The sequence below is a fragment of the Panthera onca genome, chromosome C1 (assembly GCF_046562875.1).
Source record: "Panthera onca isolate mPanOnc1 chromosome C1, mPanOnc1 haplotype 2, whole genome shotgun sequence".
NCBI lineage: Eukaryota > Metazoa > Chordata > Mammalia > Carnivora > Felidae > Panthera > Panthera onca.
This window is the reverse complement of record NC_138346.1, coordinates 168224305-168251564: the sequence shown is the minus strand read 5'-3', so window position 1 is coordinate 168251564 and position 27260 is coordinate 168224305. Positions and strand designations below refer to the sequence as shown.

Sequence of the window (27260 nt, the reverse complement as noted above, 5' to 3'; positions counted from 1 at the left end):
CAGTCTCTGTTTCTGCCTTGTGTATGTTCATCAAGTGAGTTTTGTTCTCAGTCTTGTGTTCTTTCATCTTTGTGAAGTGAACTCGATTAGATGTTACTTATGGAATGAAGTAACTAGAAAAAAAAGTGGTCGTGTTTTAGGAATTCCTTTTATTTCCATTGCTGGAATGGAGGGAGAGGTCTAAGGAAAAGAAACCAACATTTTTTTTTTGTTTTTAACACTCGCTGTATGCTTTGTGATGTGAGAATTTAACCTTTCCGACAACACTGTGAGACTGCCTTCCTAATACAAGTGGAAAAGAAGTTAATAATCTTTGTAAGTTCATGCAGTTAGCAGACAATTTCTGTGATAACAGAGTCCACGTTATTTTCATTATACCATGGACGAGTTTCATCGGGCATGGAAGTAGGGTCTCATAAAAACGTTTTTTTTTTTTTTGTTTGTTTCTTTTGTGTTGGCTGCTATGCATAAGAATTAGGAGAGATGGATGTGTCGAGGTCCAGATGGATATAATAATCCCTAACTCGTATTCCAATATTGGTGAAGTTGCCTGTATCACATTATTTCTCCTGCAGATAACCATTATTAAAACTGGACAAAATATGAAAGAAAAACGACTATCCAAAGGCTTGGGACATGATCAAAAGCAAGCAGAACCCAAAGGGGAATTAGTCCTTGAAAGATAGAAACGACACTGGATGAGATCTGTCTTTGTGTGGCTGTTTGCCTAACACCACCTGTAGTCCATGCATTTACTGGCTGGTGGGGTCAGAGCACAGAGTTCAGAACCATTAGCAAGGCTGAAAAGTAAGCATGAAGTCGCTGAAAAAGGGGTTGCTTAGGAAGGAGCCTCAAAAATCTCTGTGTAAACTCAGGTGAAATACACTTAATTGACCCTCTGAAATATGTTTGTAAGGGAGATTCCAGGTCCTGGTGGAAAACAATAGCTAGAAGATAAGAACTGAGAACAGATTCGATTCCTCCCCTGCACAGAAGAGACAGAGTTTTGGAGTTTGAGTTCAGCAAAGTTATCTCCTTCTTATAAAAAAAAATCAGTAATCACCAGAGGAAGATTACACATGTATAGTCATTATGATATACCATGTATAATGTTCGGTAAATAAACATTACTAGATAACTGAAGAAACAAGAAATGTGACCCACAATTAAGAAGAAAAGTAATTCGGGGCACCTGGGTGGCTCAGTCAGTTGCGTGTCTGACTTTGGCTCAGGTCACGATCTCACATTTCATGAGTTATAGCCCCGCGTCGGGCTCTGTGCTGATACCTCAGGGCCTGTAGCCTGCCTGGGATTCTATGTCTTCCCCTCTCTCTGTCCCTCCCCTTCTCCCGCTCTGTCTGTCCCTCTCTCTCAAAAATAAACATTAAAAAAATGTTTTTAAAAAGAAGAAAACTAATAGAAACTGACCCCAAGATGACCCAGATGTTGGTCTTAGTAGATAAGGTCTTATTTAAAGCAGCGATTATATGTTCAAGAACTTAAGGAAAATAAAGTCATAGTGAATAGGTGGGGATTTTCAGCAAGAAATATACACTAAAAAAGAAGTATAGCAACTCTACAATAGAAAAGTATAGTATCTGGAAACAAAAATACAGTGGATGGGCTTAGCAAAATATTGGAGAAAACAGGAAAAAAGTTATGATTAACATAAAGACAAAAAAATAATTCAGTCTGAAAAACAGAAATGAGAATGAAAATCAGTGAACAGATCCTCAAGACCGGAGGGACAATATCAAGTAGTCTAAAATAAGTGTAATTGGTGTTCCAGGAGAAGACAGGTAATGCCACATGAAATATTTGAAAAAGTGTTAGTAAAAATATTCTAAATTTGGTGTAAAAACCCTACAGACCTAACAGGCTCAGACATCTCCCCTGCAAAGCAGGATAAATAAAAAGAACAACTTACCTAGACACATTAGTTAATATGATGAAAACCAAAGTTATAAAGAGAGTATCTTGAAAGCAACTAGATAAAAACAACGCACATTATTCCTAAGGCACAGTTTCTCAGCCTTGGTATTGTTGACATTCTGGGCTGGGTAGAGGGTGGGGAGACTATCCTGTGCATTGGAAGATATTTAGCAGTATCTTTCTTCTACCCCTTAGATTGCTCCTCATTGAGAACGACTGTGTTAAAACAACTGTAATATGTGGGTAAATAAAATACTATATATTTTCTCTATTTAAAAGCAAAGCTGTAACATTGTGATGTGGGGTTTGTAATGTGCATAGATACAACATATTTGGTAATTGTACAAATGACAGTATAGTATGGGGTGAATGAAAGTATAGTTGTGGGATCATTGCATTTTATATGAAGTAGAACAGTAACACTGAGTAGACTGATAAGTTATGGAACACATTATAACCCATAGAGCAACCATTAAAAAAAAATACAAAACAGTATACATAAAGTGTCAATAATTTAATGGAATTCTAAGAACATTTGATTAAGCCAAAAAATATCAGGAAAGGGGGGAAAAAAAACCCAGGATGAGTAGAAAACAAATAGCTAGGCAGGAAACCTAAACTGAATGATAAGAATAGTTAAAATAGAGTATAAGCTCCAATTAAAGAGGTTTCCAGAGCAAGCTTTGACTATATACTTTCACCGCTTCTATTCAACATTTTGCTGGAAGTTTCAATCACTGCAGCAATGTTTTTTAAAAGGAATGTGAAATGGGAAGGAAAAGTAAAAATGTCTCTCTTTGCATATGATGACTTTGCATGAAAAACCCTTAAGAATCTGAAAAGCAACCAATAAAACTAACAAACTTTGCAAAGTCACATGATAGAAGGGCAGAATGCAGAAATTAGTTGTATTTCTGTGTACAAGCAGCAAACAATTGGAAAATAAAGGTTTTTTTTTTAATTTCCATTTACAACAGCATCAGACATGGAATACATAGCAATAAATTAACAAGATTTGTAAGAACAATGAAAACTACAAGACACTGCTGAGAGAAATTAAACGAGATGCCTGTGAATGGAAAGCTATATCGTGTCAGTGAATTGGAAGACTTAATATTGGTAATATATCAATTCTCCCCAGACTATCTCTAGATTCAGTGTTACCCCAACTAGTTTTTCAGCAGCCTTTTTCTTAAATAGAAATTGACAAGCCAATTTTTAAAGTTTGTATTAAAATGCAAAGGAGCTGAAATACCCAAACAGTCTTATGAAAGAACAAATTTGGAGGACTTCCTGTATATGACTTTAAGATTTACTATAAAGTCCTATCGAGCATTGGGGTTTTGGCATAATGACCGGCAAATAGATCACTAGAACAGAATATGCCCATGCTTAAATGGCAAACTGATTTTTGAAAGAGATGCCAAAACAATTCAATAGGTGAAGAATAGAAATGTTAGAACAACTGATTATCCATATTTGAAATCGTGAACCCTGACCCTTGCCTCAAACCGTACTCTAAAATTAATCTGCAGTGTATTATAGGCCTAAATGGAAAATCCAGGCCAAATGGATATCAACAAAAAAAGGGCACAATAAAAAGCTCTAAGTGTTCTCTCCTGAAAAAAAAAAAAAAAAGCATCAATAAAACTGGCAATAATTATTAGGAAAGGACCAAACAGAAGTTCTAGATTCGAGTAAGTACAATAACTGAAATGAAAAATGTACTATGCATAGCAGATTTGAACAGGCAAAAAACCCAACATGTTAGGAAGATAAGTCAATTGAGAGTATCCAGCCTAAACGATAGAAAGAGAATGAAGAAAAATGAACCATAAAAAGGGTTGGCAATGATGTGGAGAAATTGGTACTCTCGGACATTGCCGGGAGGGAGTATAAAATGGCACAGCTGTTTTAGAAAAATTTAGCAGTTCCTCAAAATGTTAAACACGCTTACCATATGACCTAGGAATCACATACCCAAGAGAATTGAAAATACAATGTCCACATACAAAATTGGACATTAACTTTTTTTTATTTAATGTTTAATTTTGAGAGACAGAGTGCAAGCAGGGGAGGGGCAGAGAGAGAGGGAGACACAGAATCTGAAGCAGGCTCCAGGCTCCGAGCTGTCAGCACAGAACCTGACGTGGGGGCTCCAACTCAAGAGAACTGCCAGATCATGACCTGAGCTGAAGTCGGATGCTTAACCGACTGAGCCATCCAGGTGTCCTGGACATTAATTTTCATAGCAGCATTATTCATCATAACCAAAATGGAAATGACTCACATGTCCATCAGTTGATGAGTGAATAAACAAAATGTGGCATATCCATACAATGAAATATTACGTAGCTATAAAAGAGATGGAATACTGATCCTTGTCACTGTACGGCTGACCCTTGAAATCATTATGCTGAGCCAGATACGAAAGGTCACATATTACATGATTCTGTTTATATGAAATACCCAGAATAGGCAAACTCTTAGAGAAAGTAAACAGTTACTAGGGGTCAGGGAAATAGGAGTTGTGGAGTAACTGTTTTCAGGTACAGGGTGTCCTTTTGGAGTGATGAAAATGGTCTGGAATTAGATTGTGGTCATGGCTACACAGCCTTGTGAACATCAACAAATGTACTCAAATTAAAAAAAAAAAAAAAAGCCTAACTGTACTAAACAGAGGGTGGCATTTTCACACAGTGTTTTAGAGATCCTGAAAGTATCTAATGATAAGAAAACAAGTTAATTACACATCTAGTTCTAATTAGAAAACAATTTAAAATGGGCTATACATCCTATTTCTCTAGTCGATTATATTTGAGTACTGCTATTGAGCCGAAGTTATTTTCTCAAAAGTGTACTGCTTAAATATTCTTTTTAAACGTTTTTAAATAAATTTTTTAAAGTTTTTATTTATTTATTTGGAGGGAGGGAGAGAGTGAGAGAGAGAGAGAGAGAGAGAGAATGTGAGCCTGGGAGGGGCAGAGAGAGAGGGAGGGAGAGAGAATCCCAAGCAGGCTCTGCACTGCCATTGTAGAGCCTGATGCAGGGCTTCAACAACCCTTGAACCATGAGATCATGACCTGAGCTGAAATCAAGAGTCAGATGCTTAACTGGCTACACCACCCAGGCTGCCCTTAAAAATTCTTTTATTGAGAAAATTTAAATAAAAAATAGATGTAGTTATTTAAAAATCTATCATAACACTGGCAATGATAGTATCATGATAGTCAGCTATATAATCCTATTAATTTGAATGGATGGATGGATTTTGAAATGTCCGGTTCTGAGGGAGGTACATCTATGTCAGATGGTTGGGAGAAGCCTACCTTAAGGGAAAAGCCTTTGAGCCAATTTATTAAGTTTTTATTAAATGCCTATACCTAACATCTAATTAAAATCTGTCAAAAACAAGACATTCCTTCCTCCCCACTTTTTTTTTTTTTTCCTCCCCACTTTTAAAGTAGGTAAAATAGATCAAAATTTCACTTAAGTATCTTTTCAGTTTGACTTAGTAATTAGTTTTAATTATGTAAAGAATAATATAAGAATTATTTCTGCTGTGTCATAGGACTGTTAAAATTGTGATTTGGGATTTTCACGGGACACTTGCGTCTGGTATGTCGCAGGTGAAGAGAACACGATTTACCTGCCTGTTATACTCTTGTGTTGCCCTTGGTTACTGGGGTGTTTCCTGCGAGGAAGCCGATTGCCTGTTTCAGGGAATCCACCACAGAATGTGTGCTAAGACTGTGTGATGAGGAAATAGGAAATAAAACTAAAAAATGAACAAAAAGGTCTGCTTGGCGTTCAGTCCTTTAACATGGAGCCCAATGCTGCCACCTAGTGGGAAAATAGTACAGGGAGACCTGCCAAAAAGATTTTTGTGACAAAAAGAATCTTGTGACAAACAGGAACATATAGAATGTTTTTAAAAACCTAAGTCTACTTGAAACAATAATTATGAAATCACAGATTATATTAACTCTAGCCAATAATTTAGAAAATACTTTAAAAATGATTTTTGCTAAAAACTGTAATTAAAGGAAAACAATAATTTGGAATTGATTTAGTTACCCTCACTGCTTTAAAATCTTTTGTTTATAAACCAAATCAGTTTTTTAAACGTTAAAAAAATCAATAAAATGAGTGTGCAATTTAAAGCTAGTTTTGAATTGCTACTCTGACTTGTTAGTCTAATTTTTCAAAGGATTTTAATGTGTGTATTTTGATATTTTGAGAGTGCTTATTAAGCATTCTTAGGGGCGCCTGGGTGGTTCACTTGGTTACGTGTCCGACTCTTGATTTCAGTTCAGGTCGTGATCTCACAGTGGTGAGATCAAGGCCCATGTCAGGCTCTGCGATGAGTGTGGAGCCTGCTTACGATTTTCTGTCACGCTCGCTCACTTTTCTCTCACACACGTGCGTGCACACTCTAAATTTTTTTTAAAAAAAAACATACTTAAACCTAAGGTGTAGAATTTGTATACTTTGGTACGCTGAAACTAGTGGGGCACTGAAATTTTACTTTTATTTTTTGGAACGTGCTACAATACTTTTGGAGGATCAGTCCTTCCATTCAAAGTTAAGACGTAATGTTACTCATGAAGAAAGGCAAGTAGCTGAGAAGCAAAAATTAATGTGAAAATTGAAAACATCTATGCATATATGTAAGGAAGAGACATTTTGTTGTATCCTGAATGTCAGAAAATAAAGGAAAGTGGGTTTTAAAACATTTTTAACTGCGGAAAAGAGAAAAACTGTACTTAAATAAAATTTTATGCTTAATGCAGAAAAGAGGAATGAATTCATGTTTGTTTAGGTATAAAGTCCAAAAAGCTGGACTTGAAACCGTAAGAAAGGAGTATTAAGGGTTTGATTCAGATTCTAGAAGAACCTGTGCAGTTGTTCATTTTCGGCTTTCCATCTCCTCTGACTTCTCTAATAAGACAAGACTTGGAGAAGCAAAGTGGGGCTAAAGGTTAAGGTGAGGCTGAGGAGCCCTAAGTGGAAGCAGAATTTTCCAAAAAACAATTTGTATATTTAGAGGACACTAAGTCGTTGCATTCCTTTCGGAAGAGCGCGAGTGATAAACGTTGTGAATTTGGACCAGTAGCTGAGGAGCTGCATCAGATTCACTATAAAGTGCCCCAAAGTGGGACGCCCGGGTGGCTCAGTTAGTCAATTAAGTGTCCGACTTCACCTCAGGTCATGACCTTGTGGTTCACGAGATGGAGCCCCGCATTGGGCTCTGCATGGTGGTGCAGAGCCTGCTTGGGCTTCTGTCTCTCCTCTCCTCTCTCTCTGCTCCTTCCCCACTTGTGCATGTGCTCTCTCTCTAAATAAATAAATAAATAAATAGACTTCAAAAAAAAAAAAAAAAAATAGAGCCCAAAGGAATCTCACTGAGGGATATTCAAGATGGTGTTTTCATGAATTCTTCCGTGAGCTTTTAAAAACTAGCCTTAAGTTCTGTTCCTGAAGTGAACCTAAATATTGAGCTTAAGACACATCTTAAATATACAACTTTGCCTGTCAAAAAGTGAAACCGTGATATTCCAAATTCACATGGAAATAAAAGAAAATTAGTCTCCATTTACATGAAGATAAAAATACTTTAAAGGAAGAAAATATTTCTTCAAACGCAAAAATAAAATAGCAATTGCATAAGTACAGAATGGGCCTCAGAGTAATTGTGTGCAAAGAAAAAAATGCATTTTTAAAAATAAGGAAGATTGGAATAATGTAAAGGACACCAACGTGAGAAAAAATGAGTTGGATTCATGGCTCTAACATTTAATAACCTTGTGATTTCAGGCAAGTCCCGTAAGTTATCCAAGCTTCTGTTTTCACACCTATTCACTGGAGATCGTTCCTTTTTTGCTTACTACACAGGGCTGATGTCGGTGATACAGCGTAGACTGTCATCATAATTAAATTTTGTCAGTTTGTCTTTCAGGTGTATTATGGTTTGGATATTTTGCTAATTTGATCCCCACCTGAATAGTAGACATTCTCTTCTACTCAGGACCTTTCTTTAGTGTCTCCAATGCATAAATGCCCATCAGATTGTTTTTTCAGATTTCCAGAGTATATCACTTTCTTTCTTGTAAAATTTTAATCAAGGTTTTAAGTCACATATAATCTGTGTGTTTGCCCACATGCATATATCTAGTGCCTATCTCTTTGATTACCATGTTTGCAATAGAGCTGCTTATTAATTTTTCTAGATTCCAAGATCAAATAGATTGTTCTGCTTATAATCTTAGCCTGGCATTCCAGCCCCTCCATGACTGAGGCCAGCTTGCCTTTCCAACCTCATTTGCCCCTCCGCTCTTCCACGGACCAGCCGCTCTGCCCCATCACAGGCCCGTGAGTTCTTACTACCTGCCTTTGCTCAGGCATTTCCTCTCTGCCAGAACAGTCATTCCTGGTATCCTCATGTCCATACCCAGTATCATCTCCATATCCAAATTCTGATGCCTTCTCATCCATGAAACTTTACCTCTCAAACCTTCCTCTCCCATTTTCCCTTCTATGAAAACGCTTGAGCACTTTGCCTCTATTTCTCTTTTGGCATGGTGGTGTTCTCCTTTTAGAAATATGTTTTGTACTTTTCTTACTTCCCCTATGATATGAGCTGTTAGAGGGCACAGTCCAAACTTCATTTTTCTAGGTAACTGTATAGCACACAGCCCGGTGACCTCAATAGTTGTCCACAAAGAAATGGGTGTCTGTGACCTACGAATATGAAATAGAGGGAAGAGTATTTGCCTGTTTTACATAAACTCTTCCCCTCTTTTGTGGTCCCCCCCCTTTCTGATCCAGATTACTTCTCCTAGAACACTGAGCTTTGTTTCAAAAATCTTAATTATCATCACCTCCCATTGTACCCAACGATCCTTTCACTAAAAATTAGATATCTTTGATAGAGTGTATCAGAAAAATTTCGTTTGCTCCCAGTATCATATGGGTGATAATGATGTCCATTTTCATTTCCTCTTCTTACTGCTAATTCTTGTGCTGCTCAGTGGAGTGTTTTGCTGATCTCCTACATCTCACTTGATTCTTACTTCAGTGGTGTGTATATATATGTACATATACACCATTAAAGTAAGAATATATATACCATTGAGATATATGTATATATACCACTGAAGTGTACTATATATATGTGTGTGTGTGTGTATACACACACACACACACACACATACACGGTACACAACTGGGAAGTCCTTTCGGTGGAAGCACATAATTTCCTACCTGGCTTCTGAGAATAAAGATAGTATATAGAAAGAGAGAAAAATTCAAACTATTGATTTGCTTTATACTAAGACATGAAACGTGGATTACTTCATAGCAGGAAGATTCAAGGGAAAGGAATTCAAAGTGTATGATTTCTAGACCCCGGAGTGAGGTATTATTTCTCTCCCTGTCATCTTTGAAAAATGAATTGGGCTGTCAAATAAGTAGCTTTTCAAAATTTAATTTAATGGACTAACTATTTATTAGAGGAAGAACACTAATAAGAAAAAGAGTTCTTTATACCTGAAGCTAAGGGTCTGACAGTGATAGTGTGCACAGTCTGACACGCAGTAAGATCACCAACAGAGGGACTCCAGCAAAAGGCAGATGAAGAGAATAATTAGAGGCTTGATATTGGAGGAATTCCAGTCTCAGTATGCGATTTTGTTGCAGGCAATCTTTAGGGTGGAATCTCTCTCTTTTTTTTTAATTGAGATACAGTTGATATATAACATTATATTGATTTTAGGTTTACAACATGATACTTGCATATATTGTGAAACGTTCACTACAGTAAGTCTAGTTTAACATCCATCACCATACATAGTTACAAATTTCTTTTTTTCTTGTGATGAGAACGTTTACAGTCTACTCTTGCAACTTTTAAATATGCAATATGGTATTAGTCGCCATGTGGTACATGACGTCTCCAGGACTTATCTGTTAACTGGAAGTTTGTACCTTTTAACCACCTTCACCTATTTCACCCATCCCCACTCCCCATCCCCCACCATCTCTGGCAACCACCTATCTGTGTTCTGTATCTATAGTTTAATTGGCTTTGTTCTGCTTGTTTGTTAGATTCCACATATAAGTGAGGTCATACAGTATTTGCCCTTCTGTGTCTGACTTATTTATCATAATGCCCTCAAGGTCCACCTATGTTGTCACGAATGACAAGATTTTCTCCTTTTTTATGGCTAATATTTCTTTTTCTCCCTTTCTCTTTCTCTCCCCCTCCCTTCTTGTGTGTGTGTGTGTGTGTGTGTGTGTGTGTGTGTATGAGAGAGAGAGAGAGAGAGAAAGAGAAAGAGATTCTCTGTACCCGTTCATCCATTGATGGACACTTAGGTTGCTTTCATGTGTTTTTTTTTTTTAATGTTCATTTTTGAGAGAGAGGCAGAGCATGAGTGGGGGAGGGGCAGACAGAGAGGGAGACGCAGAATCCCAAGCAGGATCCAGGCTCCAAGCTGTCAGCACAGAGTGCGATGCAGAGCTTGAACTCAAAAACCTTGAGATCATGACCTGAGCTGAAGTCGGACGCTTAACTGGTTGAGCCACCCAGGTGCCCCAACTCATGTCTTGGTTATTGTAAATAATGCTGCAATGAACATGGGGGCCCAGATATCACTTGTGAGTTAATGTTTTCATTTCCTTCAGATAAATACTCAAAAGTAGAATTACTGGATCAAATGGTAGTTTAATTTTTTGAGGAACCTCCATAGTTTTGTTCATAGTGGCTGCACCAATTTATATTCCCAGTAGTGCCTGAATGCTCCCTTTTCTGCACATCTTCACCAATGCTTGTTATCTTGTCTTTTTTTTGTTAAGCTTTTTAATTCCAATATAATTAATATCTTCTGTGTTTTTGATAATAGTCATTCTAATAAGTGTGAGGTGATATCTCATTTTCACTCCTTCCATGGTTGAGGCCGGCATGTCTTTCTAACTTTGTTTGCTGCTGTCTTCCCTGGACCAGCCGATATGTCCCATCACATGCTCCTGTGTTCCTGCCACTGAACATCTTTTCATGTACCTAGTGGCCATCTTATGTCTTCTTTGGACAGTTGTCTATTCATATCTTCTGTCCATTTTATAATAGAGTTGGGTTTTTTTGTTTTGTTTTGTTCTGTTTTTTTTTGCTGTTGAGTTGCGTGAGTGCTTTATATATTTTGGACATTAACTCATTATTAGATATATGATTTGCACATATTTTCTCCTTTAGTAGGTTGTTCATTTTGTTGATGGTTTCCTGTGCTGGGCAGAAGCTTTTTGGTTTCTTGAGCTCCCATTTGTTTTTACTTTTGTTTCCTTTACTTTTGGTGTTAAACCCCAAAATCATCACCAAGACTGATGCCAAGGAGCTCACCACCTGTTTTCTTCTAGGAGTTTTACTGTCTCAGGTTTGCTGAAAAATCTGCTTATGGGGGTTCCTTTCATTAAAAACATGCTTTTCTCTTGCTGTTTTTAAGAGTCTCTCCTTGTCTTTAATGTCTCATAGTTTAATTATAGTATGTCTCAGTGTATGTCTCTTTTAATTCATCTTGTATGGTACTCTTTGGGTGTTATAGATCTTGATGTCTCTTTCCTCAGGGCAGGGAAATTTTCATCCATTAATTCTTTGAAAAAGTCTTCTGCCCCTTTTGTTCTCTCCTTCACTTCTTATATTGATCTACTTGATGGTGATTCATATGTCTCTTAAGCTCTCTTCGTTCTTTTTTTTTCCCCATCTCTGATTGGATTAATTCCACTGATCTGTCTTCAAGATCATTAATGCTTTTTTTCTGGGTGATCTAATCTGCTGTTGAAACTTTCTATTGAATTTTTTTTCAGTTGAGTTGTATTCTTCAGCTCTGAATTTTCTGTTTGTACTTTTAAAATTTTTTCTGTCTCTGTTGAAATTCTCACTTTGTTCATGCATTATTTTTGACTGTTATTTTGAACTCCTTTCAGGTAAACCACTTACCTCTTTTTAATTACAATCTGTTTCTGGATCTTTATCTTGATCTTTTGTCTGCAACACATTTTTCTGTTTCTTCATTTTCCTTGACTCTCCGTCTCTTTGTTTTTGCACATTGGATAAAACAGCCACCTCTCCCAGTCTTACTAGAATGGTCTTGTATAGGGGATGAACCTGGCCTGAGCTCTTAGTTGTCCTCAAATGTTTGTGATTGACCAAGTTTTCTTCCTTGTTCTTATGACTCCCTGTAGTTGAGATTGTGCTAAGACTTGTCAGTATCCCAAAAGGATGAATTTCAGTTAGCACCTAGATGCAGGCTGATTAGATTCTGGACATTCAGGCAGCAGCTGAGAAAGTATGTAGTTAAACTTCTTCCAGGGAGAAATATAAATGGAAGTTTTTGCCTCTTTCCTCTGTGCTGGGCCCAGGTGTATAGTCATAGGTGGGGAGTAGAGAGGATATCCCTGCATCCATTAAGAAATTGTTTTCTGTTTGCTACAGTGCTGTGGGACTCATGAATATTGTGTCTTGTTGGCTATCTGAATCAAGCAATCCAGGGACCATACCTTGAATAGCAGCTAGAAAAGCTAGGGCACAGACATGTGTAAAAACTTCTAGGGAGATACTAGTGACTTGGAGTGGGCTGGAAGAGAAGGTGGGTTTGGTTTTTGTTTGTTGATGGTTTCCTTCACTGTGCAAAAAGCTCTTTAGTTTGATATAATCCCAATTGTGCTTTTTGTTTGTTTGTGTTGGGGTTTTTTGCTTTTATTTTCCTTGGAAGAGACATATCCAGAAAAATATTGCCAAGTTTGATATCGAAGAGATTACTGCCTATGCTTCCTTTTAGGAGTTTTGTGGTTTCAGGTCTCACATTTAGGTCTTTAATCCATTTTGTTTTAAGTTTATTTATGTATTGTGAAAGAGAGCGAGAGAGTGTGCACAGGAAGGGCAGAGAGAGAGGGAGAGCAAGAGAATCCCAAGCAGGTTCCACACTGTCAGCACAAGGAAACTGATGCAGGGCTCAAACTTATGAACCCATGAGATCATGACCCGACCCAGAATCAAGAGTTGGACACCCAACCGACTGAGCCATTCAGGTGCCCCTTTAATCTATTTTGAATTTATTTTGTGTATTGTGTAAGAAGGTGATCCAGTTTCATTGCTTTGCATGTAGTTGTACAGTTTTCTCAGCATCATTTATTGAAGAGACTATCTTTGCTTGATTGTACATTTTTGCCTTCTTTGTTGAAGATCAATTGACCATATCAACATGGGTTTATTTCTGGGCTCTCAATTCTATTCCATTGATCTATGTATCTATTTTTGTGCTAATATCATGCTGTTTTGATTATTACAGCTTTTTAATATAATTTGAAATCTGGGATTGTGATCCCTCCAGCTTTGTTCTTCTTTCTCAAGGTTGTTGTGGTTATTTGGGATCTTTCGTGATTCTGTAAAAATTTTTGGATTTGTTTATTTATTTTGCTATAGCTCTGTGAAAAATACTGTTGGTATTTTGATAGATTGCTCTGGGTAGTGTGGACATTTTAACAGTATTCTTCCAACCCATGAAAATTATCTCTCTTTCCATGTACTTCTGTCACCTTTGAGTTCTACCATCAGTGTCTTATGGTTTTCAGAAGATAGGTCTTTACCTCCTTGATTAGATTTATTCCTAGATATTTGATTCTTTTTGATGCAATTGTAAATGGGAATTTTCTTCATTTCCCTTTCTTCCTCTTTCATTATTAGTGTATAGAAATGCAACATATCTCTACATATTGATTTTGTATTACACAGCCTTCCTGAATTCATGTATTAATTTTGATAGTTTTTTGTGGAGTCTCTAGGGTTTTCTACATATAGTAGCCTATTATCTGCAAATAGTGACATTTTAACTTCTTCCTTATTGTTTTCGATGCCTTTAATTTCTTTTTCTTGTCTGATTGCTATGGCTAGGACTTCCAATAGTACCTTGAATAAAAGTGGCAAGAGTGGGCATCCTTGTCTTGTTCCTGATCTTAGAAGAAAAGTTATGTTTTTCACCATTTAGTATGATGTTAGCTGTGGGTTTGTCATATATGGCCTTTTTTAAGCTATGTTCCCTCTACACCCACTCTGTTGAGTTTTATCATGAATTCATTTTGAATTTTGTCAAATGCTTTTTCTGCATCTGTTGAGATAATCATATGATTTTAATCCTTCCCTTTGTAAATGTGGGATATCATTCTGATTGATTTTACCTATTGAACCATCCTTGCATTCCTGGAATAAATCCCACTTGATCATGGTGTACTGTTCTTTCAATGTATTTTTACATTTGGTTTGCTAATATTTTGCTGAGGATTTTTGCAACTATGTTCATGAAGGATATTGACCTGTAATTTTGTTTTTTGGTAGTATCTTTGTATGCTTTTTTGCTATCATGTTAATGCTGGCCATATAGAATGAAATTTGGAAGCATTCCTTCCTAATTCCTTCCTGCCTATTTTTTGGCATAGTTTGAGAATAGGTGTTAACAGCACTTTAACTGTTGGGTAGAATTCACCTGTAAGGCATTTGCTCTTAGACTTTTTTATTGGGAATCTTTTGATTATTAATTCAATTTTGTTACCAATAATTGGTCTGCTCAGATTTTCTATTTCTTTCTGATTCAGTCTTGGAAGATTATATGTTTCAAGAAATTTATTGTAGTTTATCCAATTTGTTGACATAATTTTCTGTAGTAATTATAATTGTTTGTATTTCTGTGATATCAGTTATAACTTCTCTTTTGTTTTCAATTTTGAGTTTTAATTGATTAGTTGACTAACGGTTTATCAATTTTGTTTATCTTTTTAGAGAACAAGTTCTTAGTCTCAGTGATCTTTCCTGTTGTTTTTCGAGTACGTATTTCATTTCTTTCTATCCTGATCTTTATTATTTCTTTCCTTCTAACTTTGGGCTTTGTTCTTATTCTAGTTCCTTTAAGCATAATGTTAGATTGCCGATTTGAGGTTTTTCTTGTTTTTTTTTTTCTCTTTGTTTTATTCTCAAGTTAGCTCATATACAGTGTAGTCTTGACTGCAGGAGTAGATTCCAATGATTCATCATTTATACATAACAGCTAGTGCTCATCCCAACAAATGCCCTCCTTAATGCCCATCACCCATTTTCCCCGTATTACTGTAAACTTCCTTCTTAGAACTGCTTTAGCTGTATCCTAAAGATTTCGAACTGTAGTGTCTCCATTTTCATTTGTGTCTAGATATTTTTTTTTGGTATCTTCTTTTACTTCTTCATTGACTTACTGGATGTTTAGTAACATGTTATTTAGTCTACATGTGTTTGTGTTTTTTCCAGTTTTTTTTTCTTCTAATTGATTTCTAGTTTTATACTGATCAGGAAAGATACTTGATATAATACCTTCTATTTTTTTTTAAGTTTTGTTTATTTAAGTAATCTCTACACCCCACATGGGGCTTGAACTCACGACCCCCAGATCAAGAGTTGCATGCTCTTCCGACTGAGCCAGCTAGATGCTCCTTATATTGGTCTTCTTAAATTTATTGAGACTTGTTTTGTGGCCTATCATAAAATCTGTCTTGGAAATTTGTTCCATGTACCCTTGAAAAGAATGTGTATTCTGCTCTTTTGGAGTGGAATGTTTTGTATACATCTGTTAGGTCTATCTGGTCTAAAGTTTATTCAAAGCTACTTATTCATTTTTCTGTCTGAATGACCTATCCATTGATGTAAGTAATGTTTTTTTGTTTTTATTTTTTTAGTAGTGTTTTAACATCCCCCACTCTTATTGTATTACTGCCAGTTTTTCCCTATATGCCTGTTGATATTTGCTTTATATATTTAGGTATTCCTAAGTTGGGCACATAAATATTTACAATTGTTATGTCTTCTCGGATTGATTCCTTTATCAATATGTAATGACCTTTTTTTTCTCTTGTGACAGTCTTTGTTTTAAAGTCTATTTTATCTGAGGATGCCTGGTGGCTTAGTTGATTAACCATCTGGTTTCAGCTCAGGTCATAATCTCATGGTTTGTAAGTTCAAGTTCCTTATTGGGTGAGCTTGTGCCCTGCTTGAGGTGAGCACGAGCCCCACTTTGGTTGAGGCCCGCTTCTCTTTCCCTCATGGGATTCTCTCTCTCTCTGTCCGTCGCTCACCATGCCCTCCCCCACTCCTCAAAAAAGATACATAAAGTCTATTTTATCTGAGTATTGATACCCCAGCTGTGTGTTTGGTTTTTGTTTGTTAGCTTCCATTTACATGGACTAGCTTTTTTCTGTCTCTTCATTTTAGTCTGTGTATGTCTTTAGATCTAAAGTGAGTCTTCTGTAGGCAGCATATAGATGGGTCTTGTTCTTTTCATCCATTCTGTGTCTTTTGATTGGCACATTTAGTCCACTTACATTTAAAGAATGATGGAGGAGCACCTGGGTGGCTCAGTTAAGCGTCTGACTCTTGATTTCAGCTCAGGTCATGATCTCATGGTTCATGGAATCGAGCTGGGCAGTCGGGCTCTGCACAGATAGCGCAAAGCCTGCTTGGGATTCTTACTGTTTACCCCTCCCCTGCTTGCTCTCTCTTTCAAGATAAATAAACTTTTTTTAACGTTTATTCTTGAGAGAGAGAAAAAAAGGGAGAAAGACACACAGTGCGAGTGGGAAAGGTCAGAGAGAGAGGGAGACACAGAATCCGAAGCAGGCTCCAGGCTTTGAGCTGTCAGCACAGAGCCCAACATGGGTCTCAAACCCATGAACTGTGAAATCATGACCTGAGACAAAGTCAGACGCCCAACTGACTGAGCCACACAGGCACCCCACAAAATAAACTTAAAAAAAAAAGTTATTGATTGGTATGTATTCATTGTCATTTTACTTATTTTTTGTAGTTCTCTGTTCCTTTTTTCTCTTGCTCTCTTCCCTTATGGTTTGATGGCTTTCTCTAGTGTTATGTTTAGATTCTTTTCTCTTTTTGTCTGTTATAGGTTTTTAGTTACCACTGGGTTCATATGTAACATCCTATGTGTATGTAGCAGTCTATACTGAGTTGATGGTCACTTACATTCAAACATATTATAAAAGCATGACATTTTTACTCCTTCCTCCACATTTTATATATTTGATATCTTATTCTGTATCTTTTTATTTTGTGTATCCCTTGACTAATTTTTGTGCATATAATTGATTTTACTACTTTTGCATTGTAATCTCCTTACTAGTTCTGTAATTGATCTACTACGTTTACTATATGTTTATTTTTGAGACAGAGCATGAGCAGGGGAGGGGCGGAGAGAGAAAGAGATACAGAATCTGAAGCAGGCTCTAGGCTCTGAGCTGTCAGCCCAACGCAGGGCTCAAATTCATGAACCGTGAGATCATGACCGGAGCTGAAGTCAGATGCTTAAGTGACTGAGCCACCCAGGTGACCCGCTCTGTTTATTTTTACCAGTAAGAGTTTTCCTTTCATACTTTTCTTGTAGTTAAAGAATTCCCCTTAATATTTCTTATAAGGCCAAATATAGTGTTCTTGGTTGTAGGTTTTATCCCCTCAGCACTTTGCATATATCCTGCCCTTTCCTCTGGACTGTAAAGTTTCTGCTGAAAAATCAGATGATAGCCATAATTATGGGGTTTCCCTTGTGACTGTTTATCTCTTGTTTTTAAGAGTCTCTCTTCATCTTTAATTCTTGCAGTTTAATTATTATGAGTCTTGGTGTGGACATCCTTGGGTTCATCTTATTTGGGGCTCTCTGTGCTTCCTGGACCTGAATGTCTATTTCCTTTCCCAAATTAGAGAAGTTTTCAGATGTTATTTCTTCAAATAAGTTGTGCCTCCTTCTGTCTTCTTCTAGGATCCCTATAATGTGAATTTTATTATACTGATGATGTTGCAGAGGTCTCTTAACCTGCCATTATTTATTCTTTTTGCTCTTCAGCTTGGTTGCTTCCTTGCCCTGTCTTCTAGATCCCTGATGCATTCTTTTGCATCCTGTAATCTGTTGATTCCCACTAGTGTATTTCTCATTTCAGCTATTGTATTCTTCACCTCTGATTGGTTTTTATATTTTCTCTCTCTCTGTTGAAGTTCTGAGTTCATCCACTCTTCTCTCAAGTCTGGTGAGTATATGACCATTACTTTGAACTCTTCATCAGGCATATTGCTTACCTCTGTTTTATTTTTGTCTTCTTTCATTTGGGACATATTCCTCTGTCACTTTGTCCAACTCTGTGCTTGTGTCTATGTGTTAAGTAGGTCAGCTATGTCTCCTGATCTTGAAAGTGGTCGGGTCCTGTTGTAAACTGTAGAGGAATCCCTAGTCACTAGAACCGAGAACTCCAGGAACGTCCCCTGTGTGGCTACATGTGCCCTCCTGTTGTGGCTGAGCTGTGACCACTGCAGGTGCACTGGTACGCAGGGCTCGTTCCCGGTGAGGCCTGGTTGCAGCTACCGTGGGTGTGCTGGTGGGCAGGGTCTGCCTCCTGTGCTGCTGGCTTGGGGGCCTGGCCGGGGGCTTGCTGGTGGGCAGGGTGGACGCTCGGCTCGGCTATCTGTGAGGTAGTGAGCTGCCGTGACTGTGAAAGGTGTGCTGGTTGGGTGGGTCTGCTTCCCTCCCCTGCCCAGGGCAGGTCCACAGAGGATTGACACCGGGGACAGGTGGTGCTAGCAGGGTAGATGAAGAGTGCTAGAACCGAGTCCTGAAAGCCTCTGGCTATCTAGGCTGAGGAGGGGCAACAAAAATGGCACCTGTCAGCACTTTGATTTCCAGAGAAAGCCCCTGCAGATGCCTGCCCCACTGGCACATATCCTAAAACTAGTCAGTAAATCTCCACGTATAGGCCCAGGTGCTTTTCAGACAGTGTCTTTTGTGCTGTATCTTGGGCCGTTTTTAGCTTACTAGCTCTTCAAGGGTGGGGACTCCGTTTCTTACAGCCTTCCAGCTCTCCTGGAGTTAAACCTTGCTGATTTTGAAAGCCAGACATATGGAAATTCCCCTTTCCAGTGCAGGTCCGGAGGGTGCTCGGTGTGTGCGCTGATCCTCTTGCTCCTCTGTGCTGATGATGTCCCTCCCGTTTGTGGGCAGTTGTGCCAGGGCTTTGGTTCCAGACTGCATTTCTGCTCCTCCTACCCTTTGCAACGTAGCCTTCTCTGTACGATTAGCTGTGGAGACTCAGTTGTGTCAGTCTTCAGGCCATCCTCAGAGGCAGTTGCATAGATGTAGTTGTTGCCTCTGTGGGACGAGGTGGGCCCGGGATCTTCCTGTTGCGCCATCTCCCTCCAAGCCCTGGAAGCTGTTCCGAATCCCCTGTGCGCACCTCTGTTCCGCTGGGGTCTGGAACCATTGTGCTTTTCCACCTACTAGTTTGTTACCACTTTTTAAATATCCAGACAGAACCATCATCTAATCTGATATGCAGTTCAGTTTCTTAGCCAGTTGCCTTTCTCAGAGGAATACTGGCATCTAGCATTGCCATTCTGATTCAGTGTGCTTTAGCCAGGTGGGGGGAGCAGAGGCAACGGCAGTTGCTTTTTTTCTTTCCCCAAAGTGTTGAGAGAACACTCAGAGGCTGGTTCATATTTTTCAAACAGTCCCTCAAGTGATTTTGAATTAGAAATCCTGATTTGTTTTCATAAACGAGTTTGTGTAATTTTTTGATAGCTTTGTTATTTATCCTATTTTGTTTTTACACCAAATCAGAAGAATTGCCTTTCTTATAAACATCCTTAAGGAATAAACCAATTTTTAATTTAGGTATTTACATCAATTGTGCTTTTTTCTCCTAGGTGTCCTCTTTAAGAAATGAAAAACGAGGTTCATCATCTCTCCTCTCTGCCCCAGAAGGCGGTTCCGTGGAATTTGTTGGCCAGCATCCTCAGGGCACAGGAGCATATTACATGGAAACCTACTTAAAAAAGAAACGTGTATACTGAGTTAAGTTTTCTCCTTAGAGCCTCCTAAGGTTTTTTGCAGTATTTCTGCTGTTCATCGCTGCCTTAACTACATTCAGACTAGCCATATCCTTTAAATACGGGTTTCTAATTTCCCAGAAGGAACTGTATAGTGCAGCAAGCAGAATTGCCAAATAAAAAATAAGTAGCAATAAGACAATTGAGGACATTTTCCATTAGAATTAGATGCATCTTTAACAATGTTCCGGTATTCCTTGTCTAGGACTGGGAATAATTTTGACACCAGATATAAAAGTGTGAAGCAATAAATGGGAAACAGTCTTGTTTCCTGAGCCTTAGAAGAATGAGTTTCTTATATGCCAGTGTGCATTTCAGTTGACTTTCCCTAGAAATAACTCATTTATAGATTTTTAGGACTTTTTCCTAGAACTATAAGATTGCGAGTACAAAAATGCAGTGGTGGTAATGCAAACTAATTACCCCCACGCCAGCCCTGCAGTATAAAACCCAGAGTGATAGTGATATCCAAGTTATACACAACTACGGATGCTTTACTTTTAATGTTACATACCATTTATACCTTTTGTGAAAAACAAGGTATTTTTTAAAAAAGTAGCTTTGGTGAAGTTATTTCAGGGGTTGGCAGCCTACACCCTGGGGTCAAGTTCAGTCATCCCTGTTTTTATATCGTCTGCAAGCTGAGAGTGATGTTTATATTTTTAAGTGAAGTAGAAATGATTTGAATTCTTGAAGTTCAAATTTCAGTGTCTATATAAAATTTTATTGGAACACAAATCTGTTCATTCATTTACATACTGTCTATGGCTACTTTTGTGCTCTCGTGGCAGTGCTGAGTAGCTGTGACAGAGATCATATGGTCTGCAAAACCTAAAATATTGTCTGGACCTTTTGTGGGGAAAGTGTGCTAACCCTTGATCTAATAGCACAAATTCCCTAATCCTTTAACTTTTGCAACAGACTTGTAAGCAGCAAGCAATATAGTTTCTGCATCTGATTTCATGGCATAAACTAGTAATGATCTAATTGCTACAACAAGGTCTATTTTGATCCTCAAATGCCCTATTTCCACACTCAGTACTGCTCTTTCTGAAGGAGTACTATGGAGTAAGAGTGTAACGATTTTGAGTTAGCGAGTTGTACCTCACTTTCTGCTTTGTCTCTTACTCTTTTGTAGTGTTAGGCTGAAAAGTTAATTCAATTTACTTCTGTAAGAATTGTGTTTATCGCATATAACTTTCAACATCACCATTTCCTGAAGACTTTGGTGTTGAAAAACCCTTTGCTGTCTAGGAATTTCCACGTTTGTTCCTTGTTATGAGACTGTAATTGAGGATATGGAGTTTAGGTGTCTCAATGATCCTAGTCTTTCTGAAATCAGATTAAATAGTAATTCGGTTGGGAGACAAGTTTTGACTATAAGGTACCCTATTTTAATTATGAAGTTTAAAATTAGTACACATATTGTAGGACTTGTAAAAAAAAATTTACTCGGTCTAATTCATTTTACATATTAACTTCTATTCGAAAATGACAGCTACAAAGCTAATGTCTGAGAAGTAAACTGCCTCTAAGTAACTGGCACCAGTTTTTAACTCAGCAGATGAATAATGGTTTCTCCACATTCTGTACTTCACCTTCCCATCTCCCACTGCATTAAGCATTTTCAGTGCTTAGTCACACCTCTCCCACAGTAAACGTAAATCAGAGCTGCAAAATGAAAGCACAAAGAGGTTGAAGGAACAAAAAGAGATTCTGGATTAGAGCACATGAGGATCTGCCATCTGTACTGGCCTGTGCCCTGTCATCATTGGACATAACAGATAAATCAAGTGGTATGTGTTTGCAATGAGGACCATTACCAAACTCCCCCACCCCCTGCAAAGTCTATACTGTTATTTTTCTATGTAAACAAATTGTCTGAATGCTTTGAAAGTGAAATCTTAATATTAAAAGGCATATGCATGTGAAGTCTCTAGTATATTTATTTGTATAAAGAGTAAACAAAAGTGCATATAGAGTGGCCACAGGTTTGATACAGACAGAGACCTTGGTGATGTAGGGTTATTGAACAAATTTTCAGGCTCAAAAGGTGAAAAGTAATGACATCAAATAGCATTGACAGAGGTTTTCATTCTTGGTCATAAAGGTCTTACGGTTCACACTGAATCAGATGAGACATTTTTGATTACCCAGCTACCTCCAAGCAAACTGAAAACGGTCTAGTAGATCCTGAACTCTCGTAGACGGTTAGGTACTAAAACAGTGACTGGTTGCATCCAAAACCAGTGCTGGAACAGCTTACCCCGAAGAGGTTGAGTTCTAAAAGGATCTACGTGGGCATCTCTGAAAAGCATGTAGGACAGTATCCAGGGTCTTGGAGTCAGTTCTGATTAAAGATGCACTGGCACAGGCTTGGTTCTCAAGAATTAACATGCAGCAAAGTATCTATTCCACAGCCGTCCCCCTGGGTATGAGCCATTCAAAAATCAGTACTTGGTCACCCGAGGGGGCAGGAGCTAAGCCACTGAAGAAACAACTCAAACTTTAAGTCCTACTGGTGACAGGAATACACTCATCTTTGTATAGAAACAATGATCTACTAACTGGTATCTAATATTTCAAGAATGCTTGGCCTATCACTGTATAGATACTGAAATTCGAGGGCAGGTTAGAGTACTAAGTCCATCCATCTTTATCTTCAATTTATCTGCCGGAAAGCATTTCAGATCAACTGGCAGCTGGGAACAAGTGCTGGGGTCAGCTCCTCTTGTTTTCTCTTGTGCAACTGTGATGGTAAACTAGCCAAACAAAATCTTTCCAAAAGGAGGAGTGCTTAAGTGCTTTCTGTTGTTGTGGTTGCCATCATTTGTTACTGGTGCCAAATTTAAAGAGGGAAGTACTTACACATAATGAGCACCGCAGTGTGCCTTGTACACGCCCAAATACAAATTTTTTCCATTAAAATTTCTTTTTAAAATGGCTCGGTATTGGTTGGGAAAGGAGGACTTGATACACAGGAGTTTAAAGGCTATTCATGCTTCTTATTTTAAAAGTGCTTCTAAAAGTGCTTCAAATCCTTTAATTAGGTTCTGAAAAGTTGTCCTATTAGTTGGTTGGAATTCCCAGCACTTTCTCATGAGTTGATAAACCTGTGAGGAGGAAAAAAAAAGGTAGATGACTTTCCTTATTACTCCATTACTCTTGTTAACTGAAAGTATTATTTATGAACTATAGTTATCACATTTCCTAGATCTTAACATTTGAGAAGCTCATGAATTGACCTTCCAAAAAATCCACGTCATTATATCTCAGTATAGACTCCCATTTCCTCACTGGTCGTTCTTAGACCTTTGAGATGCACTGAAGAATACGTACGAGTGAAAGTCTTAAAAGCTCAATTCACTTGAGAATACAGAAAACCGAGTGTCATAAATGCTACGGACTCCAGTACAGTTACAGTTGTCCCGTGAACAACACGGATTTGAGCTGTGCGGGTCCAGTTATCCCCGGAGCTGTTCGACTAAATATAATACAGCGCTATAAAAAACATTTGCAGAACCGTGCTACTTGTTATCAGGAAGGCTTCCAGTCAACACTAAAGTTACATTCAGATTTTCAGCTGTAGGAGGTCAGCGCCCCCAATGCCACGAAGGTCAAGGGGTTGACGGTACCCATACTTGTCACAATCCAGCTACACCAGAATATGCTCCTTTATGGTGCTCGCTGAGGTGAGCCTACTTCTGGAGGGAATCCTTACTTTCAGCATAGCTGTCATCTGCCCCAAAGATGATTTGTCAGACGTCTGATCTGAGATCCAGCTTTAGAAAGTTACTTTAAAAACTACTTTTCTACTACTTTCCACTCCTCCACCTCTACCCCCAAACCCTTGCTCGAGGAGTTCAAGCCCTGAAAACATAATACAAATTGAGTTTAGTACTGTAAAATGGCCCACAGATACCTCATCTGGGCAGTTAGGTGGACAGGGCAAACGTTTTCCTTCTTTTAACGTGTTCACAAGTCTTGTGACTGTCATCTGGCCATGCGTTGGGCCTATCATTTTCAGGAACAACTATGTAAAGTAAAACCAAAGAAAATACTTTAGCACATATTTATGTAACACCAGGTTAAGGTAAAATTCCTAGAATTAACTGGAAATTAATAAACAGACTCTTCTCCTTACCAACCGTAAATGAGAGTTCAAAATCTTGATTCACTCTCAATGGTTAGTCTATAATCTAGCTCTCAGACTCTACCAACCATTCCCTCCCCTGGTTGAAGGGCCTGTCCCAGTGACAATGATCTCATTTACGAACACATGAGGCTCAACCAAGGTCGTACGCGCTGCTCCCCCATTCTCCCAGGAAACTGTCCCTGGACTCCTCACACAGGTAAGATCCTTGAAAACTGGTGTTGTTTTCTAGAACTTTGGCTCGTACTGAAACAGGACTGGAGAGAGCCACAAATAAGTGTCAAGTGGCAACCACGTCAAATGGAAAAGTGACACTGTCCATTATAACACACTGACTAGAGTCTACGCAAGAACAAAATTTACACATTTTAACTGGGTGTGAGGTTCAGATGAAGGGACAAGGAAGACTTACTGCCATGGGGCTGGAATCGGAGTCACAGTAAGTGAGCAGCTCATGCAGAGTCACTCCAAACGACCAGACGTCAGAGGCGATATAAAATTTACACTGAATTAAACATTCTGGAGCATACCTGAAAGAATGCAGAACGTGAAACTTCATTTTTCGGGGAAGGATATTTCAATAAACATTATAGAGTAATTCTGAAAAATCACCTCTTTGGTTTTTCTTGGTGTTTAATACATTAACCACACATACGCTGAAGTACACATCTGACATGTCCAACAATACTGTTACAGGCTCTCTGTAGCACGGAGTTACTTTAAAATATTAGTTTGCGCTCATTTCACGGAGCACGTGTTGTCCACGAGGAGGAGGTGGCAGAGGACGGAAGGCCCCAGGTTTTCTTTCAAGTTCAAAATTAGCAATGACCTCGCTGCCCAGCCCTCTTCCAAGGTCAACTGTTCCAGTAGATGATACCCAACTGCCCAAGACAGAAATGGAGCCCCCCCGCCCATATCTAGTTTTCTAAATACTTTTCAAACCTACTCCTCTTAAGCCCCAATGTCACTGTCCCAGTTCACACCCTCATGAGTTCTGGCTGCATCAGACTTCCTGGCTCTAGTCTTGTTCCCCTCCCATCCACAGTGATCTTTTTAGATTCTCCACCCCCACTCCCACCCCTACCCTCCCCTGCCGGGGAGGAGCAGAGAGACACAGAATCCCAAGCAGGCTCCATACTCAGTGCAGAGCCAGACATGGCTCGATCTCACAACTGTGAGATCATGACCTAAGCCTAAGTCAAGAATCAGACGCTTAACCGACTGAGCCACCCCGGTGCCCCCACAGTGATTTTTTTTTTTTTTTAAACAAAAGCTGCCATTCTTAAACCCTCTCATGGTATCCCAAAACTCTTGGGGTAGAGGGAGTGCTAGCTCTGTGACTCGGCTTCCAGTGCTCTGCCTTAGCAAGTCCTTGAGACCTCCCACTTCGTGATCCAGCCACACCGAGCTGATTCAGGTCCTGGGACAGTCACTGCTCTCATCTCATTCTTGCTAGTCACACATGCCGCCTTCTAACCATTCTTCTAACCCCCATGGATCTTTTTAAAATCTTATGTTTACAAGACTTCCAGAAAACCAAGCCTGAACCCTTCTATGCTTATGATACTATGATATTGGCTGTCCCATCCATTAAATTCTCAACTCAGTCTGCTTGTTCACCACATATCTCTGAGAGTACCCAACACAAAGCAGGACCCTGATACACACTGATGAATTCTGAATAAGGCTTAGGCTCCATAGGTGGGAGAGATCTACGTTTGTGTCTATGCAGGATGCACCTCAGAGGAACCGCTCTGTTCTGTAGGAGCCATGGAGTAGGGGCTTAAACAGACTCTCCCCTGGATGGTGCTCCAGGCTGCAAGGGGTCAGTCAGGCTGCAGCCTCCTGACCAAGATACCCCGGTGATCTGTAAGCAGACAGCCAAGTTGCGTGCCGGGCGTGCTGTGCTCTGCTCTGTCTGGGACCTCCCTGCACTGGTCAGAGCCTACTTCATCACCTCCTTCCCATTCTGTGCGAGCATGTGACCCCTGCAACGACTGACGGGGGCAAGGACTGTGTCAGTGAATGCTCTCTCCTGGGAAGCTGGAGATGCTGACTGGGTGGCTCCCCTCCTTGGAAGATGGTATCGTATAAACCTCAGGCATTTCTGTGCGGGTTGCTTTTAGGGAAACAGTCTAAAAGAGGTTTCTTGAAGGCAAAGCTCAATCAATCCCAAATGTTCTAAGCTCTTTCTAACCTTGACTTAGGCAGGAGGAATAAAAGACATTAACATAACATTAGACTCAGTTACCAAAACACAGGGCTGTCCCGATCATCCTTGACTGTGTAGTACTCTTTGTCGGTTTCAATGGCTTTGGTTAAACCGAAGTCTCCAATTTTCACTTGGTGCTCACTCTCAACGAGGACATTTCTTGCTGCTAAGTCCCGGTGAACGTACTGCCGAGACCCCAAGTAGTCCATCCCCTGAGGGAGAGAAGTCAATGTAGAGTCATTTGTTAACGGTCAGTTCAGGCCGTGTTTTGTATCCATCGCTGCATCTCAGGAAAGCACAAATGCCGTTTCATTTACCTGTCATGCATTTTTGTTGTTGTTGTTTTTACTTTAATGCAAGTAAAACCAACCCAATTCAAAGAAATACATATTAAATCACCCATATTAACAACTCAGCTCGTTTTGTCAGTACTGGCTAATTTTCATCCAAATCATGCAGAGCAATATGAACTCAGGTACAATTACTGGAAAGCTTCCCCCTGCAGTCTAATTACAAACCAATTACCCAGGACAGAATGCCTGATTTTTTAATCTTTAACATGCTTTTTTTTTTTTTACCTTACAAATCTGAACAGCATATTTTAACTGTTGTTTGAGGTTAATTTTGTTCTTATTCTTTGGAAGATATTCCTTAAGGCTTCCTGAAGGTAGAAACTCCATGATGAGCTTAATACCATTTCCTCCTGTCAAGAAAAGAACACCCATCAGGACAAGGCTGCCAGATGAAGGAACTGTGGGGGAGTAGAGGGTGCAGGATCAGGAGACACAGGCCCCGAACTGATTTCAGTGTCACTCCCCACCCCGAATCCCAGGCAAGCTACTTAACCTCTTTAAGCCCCTGAACCTCAGGATCCTCAGCAGTGAACAGAGATAGTGACACGTGTGTACAGAACCCAGTCATCAGCACCCTGTGAGCTAACAGTGCTCTGCGAACAACCACAGATGACTGATTTTTAAAACTTATGAGCCACATCATTTCATTACCAGTTT

The 27260-nt window shown here is 39.0% G+C and overlaps 2 protein-coding genes across 5 annotated transcripts in view; one reads left to right on the top strand and one right to left on the bottom strand.

The window, feature by feature from the left end:
* Positions 1-20058, top strand: part of RAVER2 (ribonucleoprotein, PTB binding 2) — a 95843-nt gene extending 75785 nt beyond the window's left edge. For both annotated transcript variants that reach the window (XM_060623880.3, XM_060623879.3), the window contains exon 12: positions 19703-20058. In XM_060623880.3, the coding sequence (XP_060479863.1) occupies positions 19703-19849 (147 nt within the window). In that variant the 3' untranslated portion in view covers positions 19850-20058. The remainder of the gene's footprint in view (positions 1-19702) is intronic.
* Positions 20059-21813: 1755 nt separating this feature from the next.
* The window catches only part of JAK1 (Janus kinase 1), a 243496-nt gene continuing 238049 nt past the window's right edge, over positions 21814-27260 (bottom strand). For all 3 annotated transcript variants that reach the window (XM_060623878.2, XM_078451821.1, XM_060623877.2), the window contains 5 exons: positions 26829-26953; positions 26290-26462; positions 24451-24568; positions 23808-23918; positions 21814-22998 (listed from right to left, as the gene is read on the bottom strand). In XM_060623878.2, coding sequence (XP_060479861.1) covers positions 22891-22998; positions 23808-23918; positions 24451-24568; positions 26290-26462; positions 26829-26953 — 635 coding nt within the window. In that variant the 3' untranslated portion in view covers positions 21814-22890. The remainder of the gene's footprint in view (positions 22999-23807; positions 23919-24450; positions 24569-26289; positions 26463-26828; positions 26954-27260) is intronic.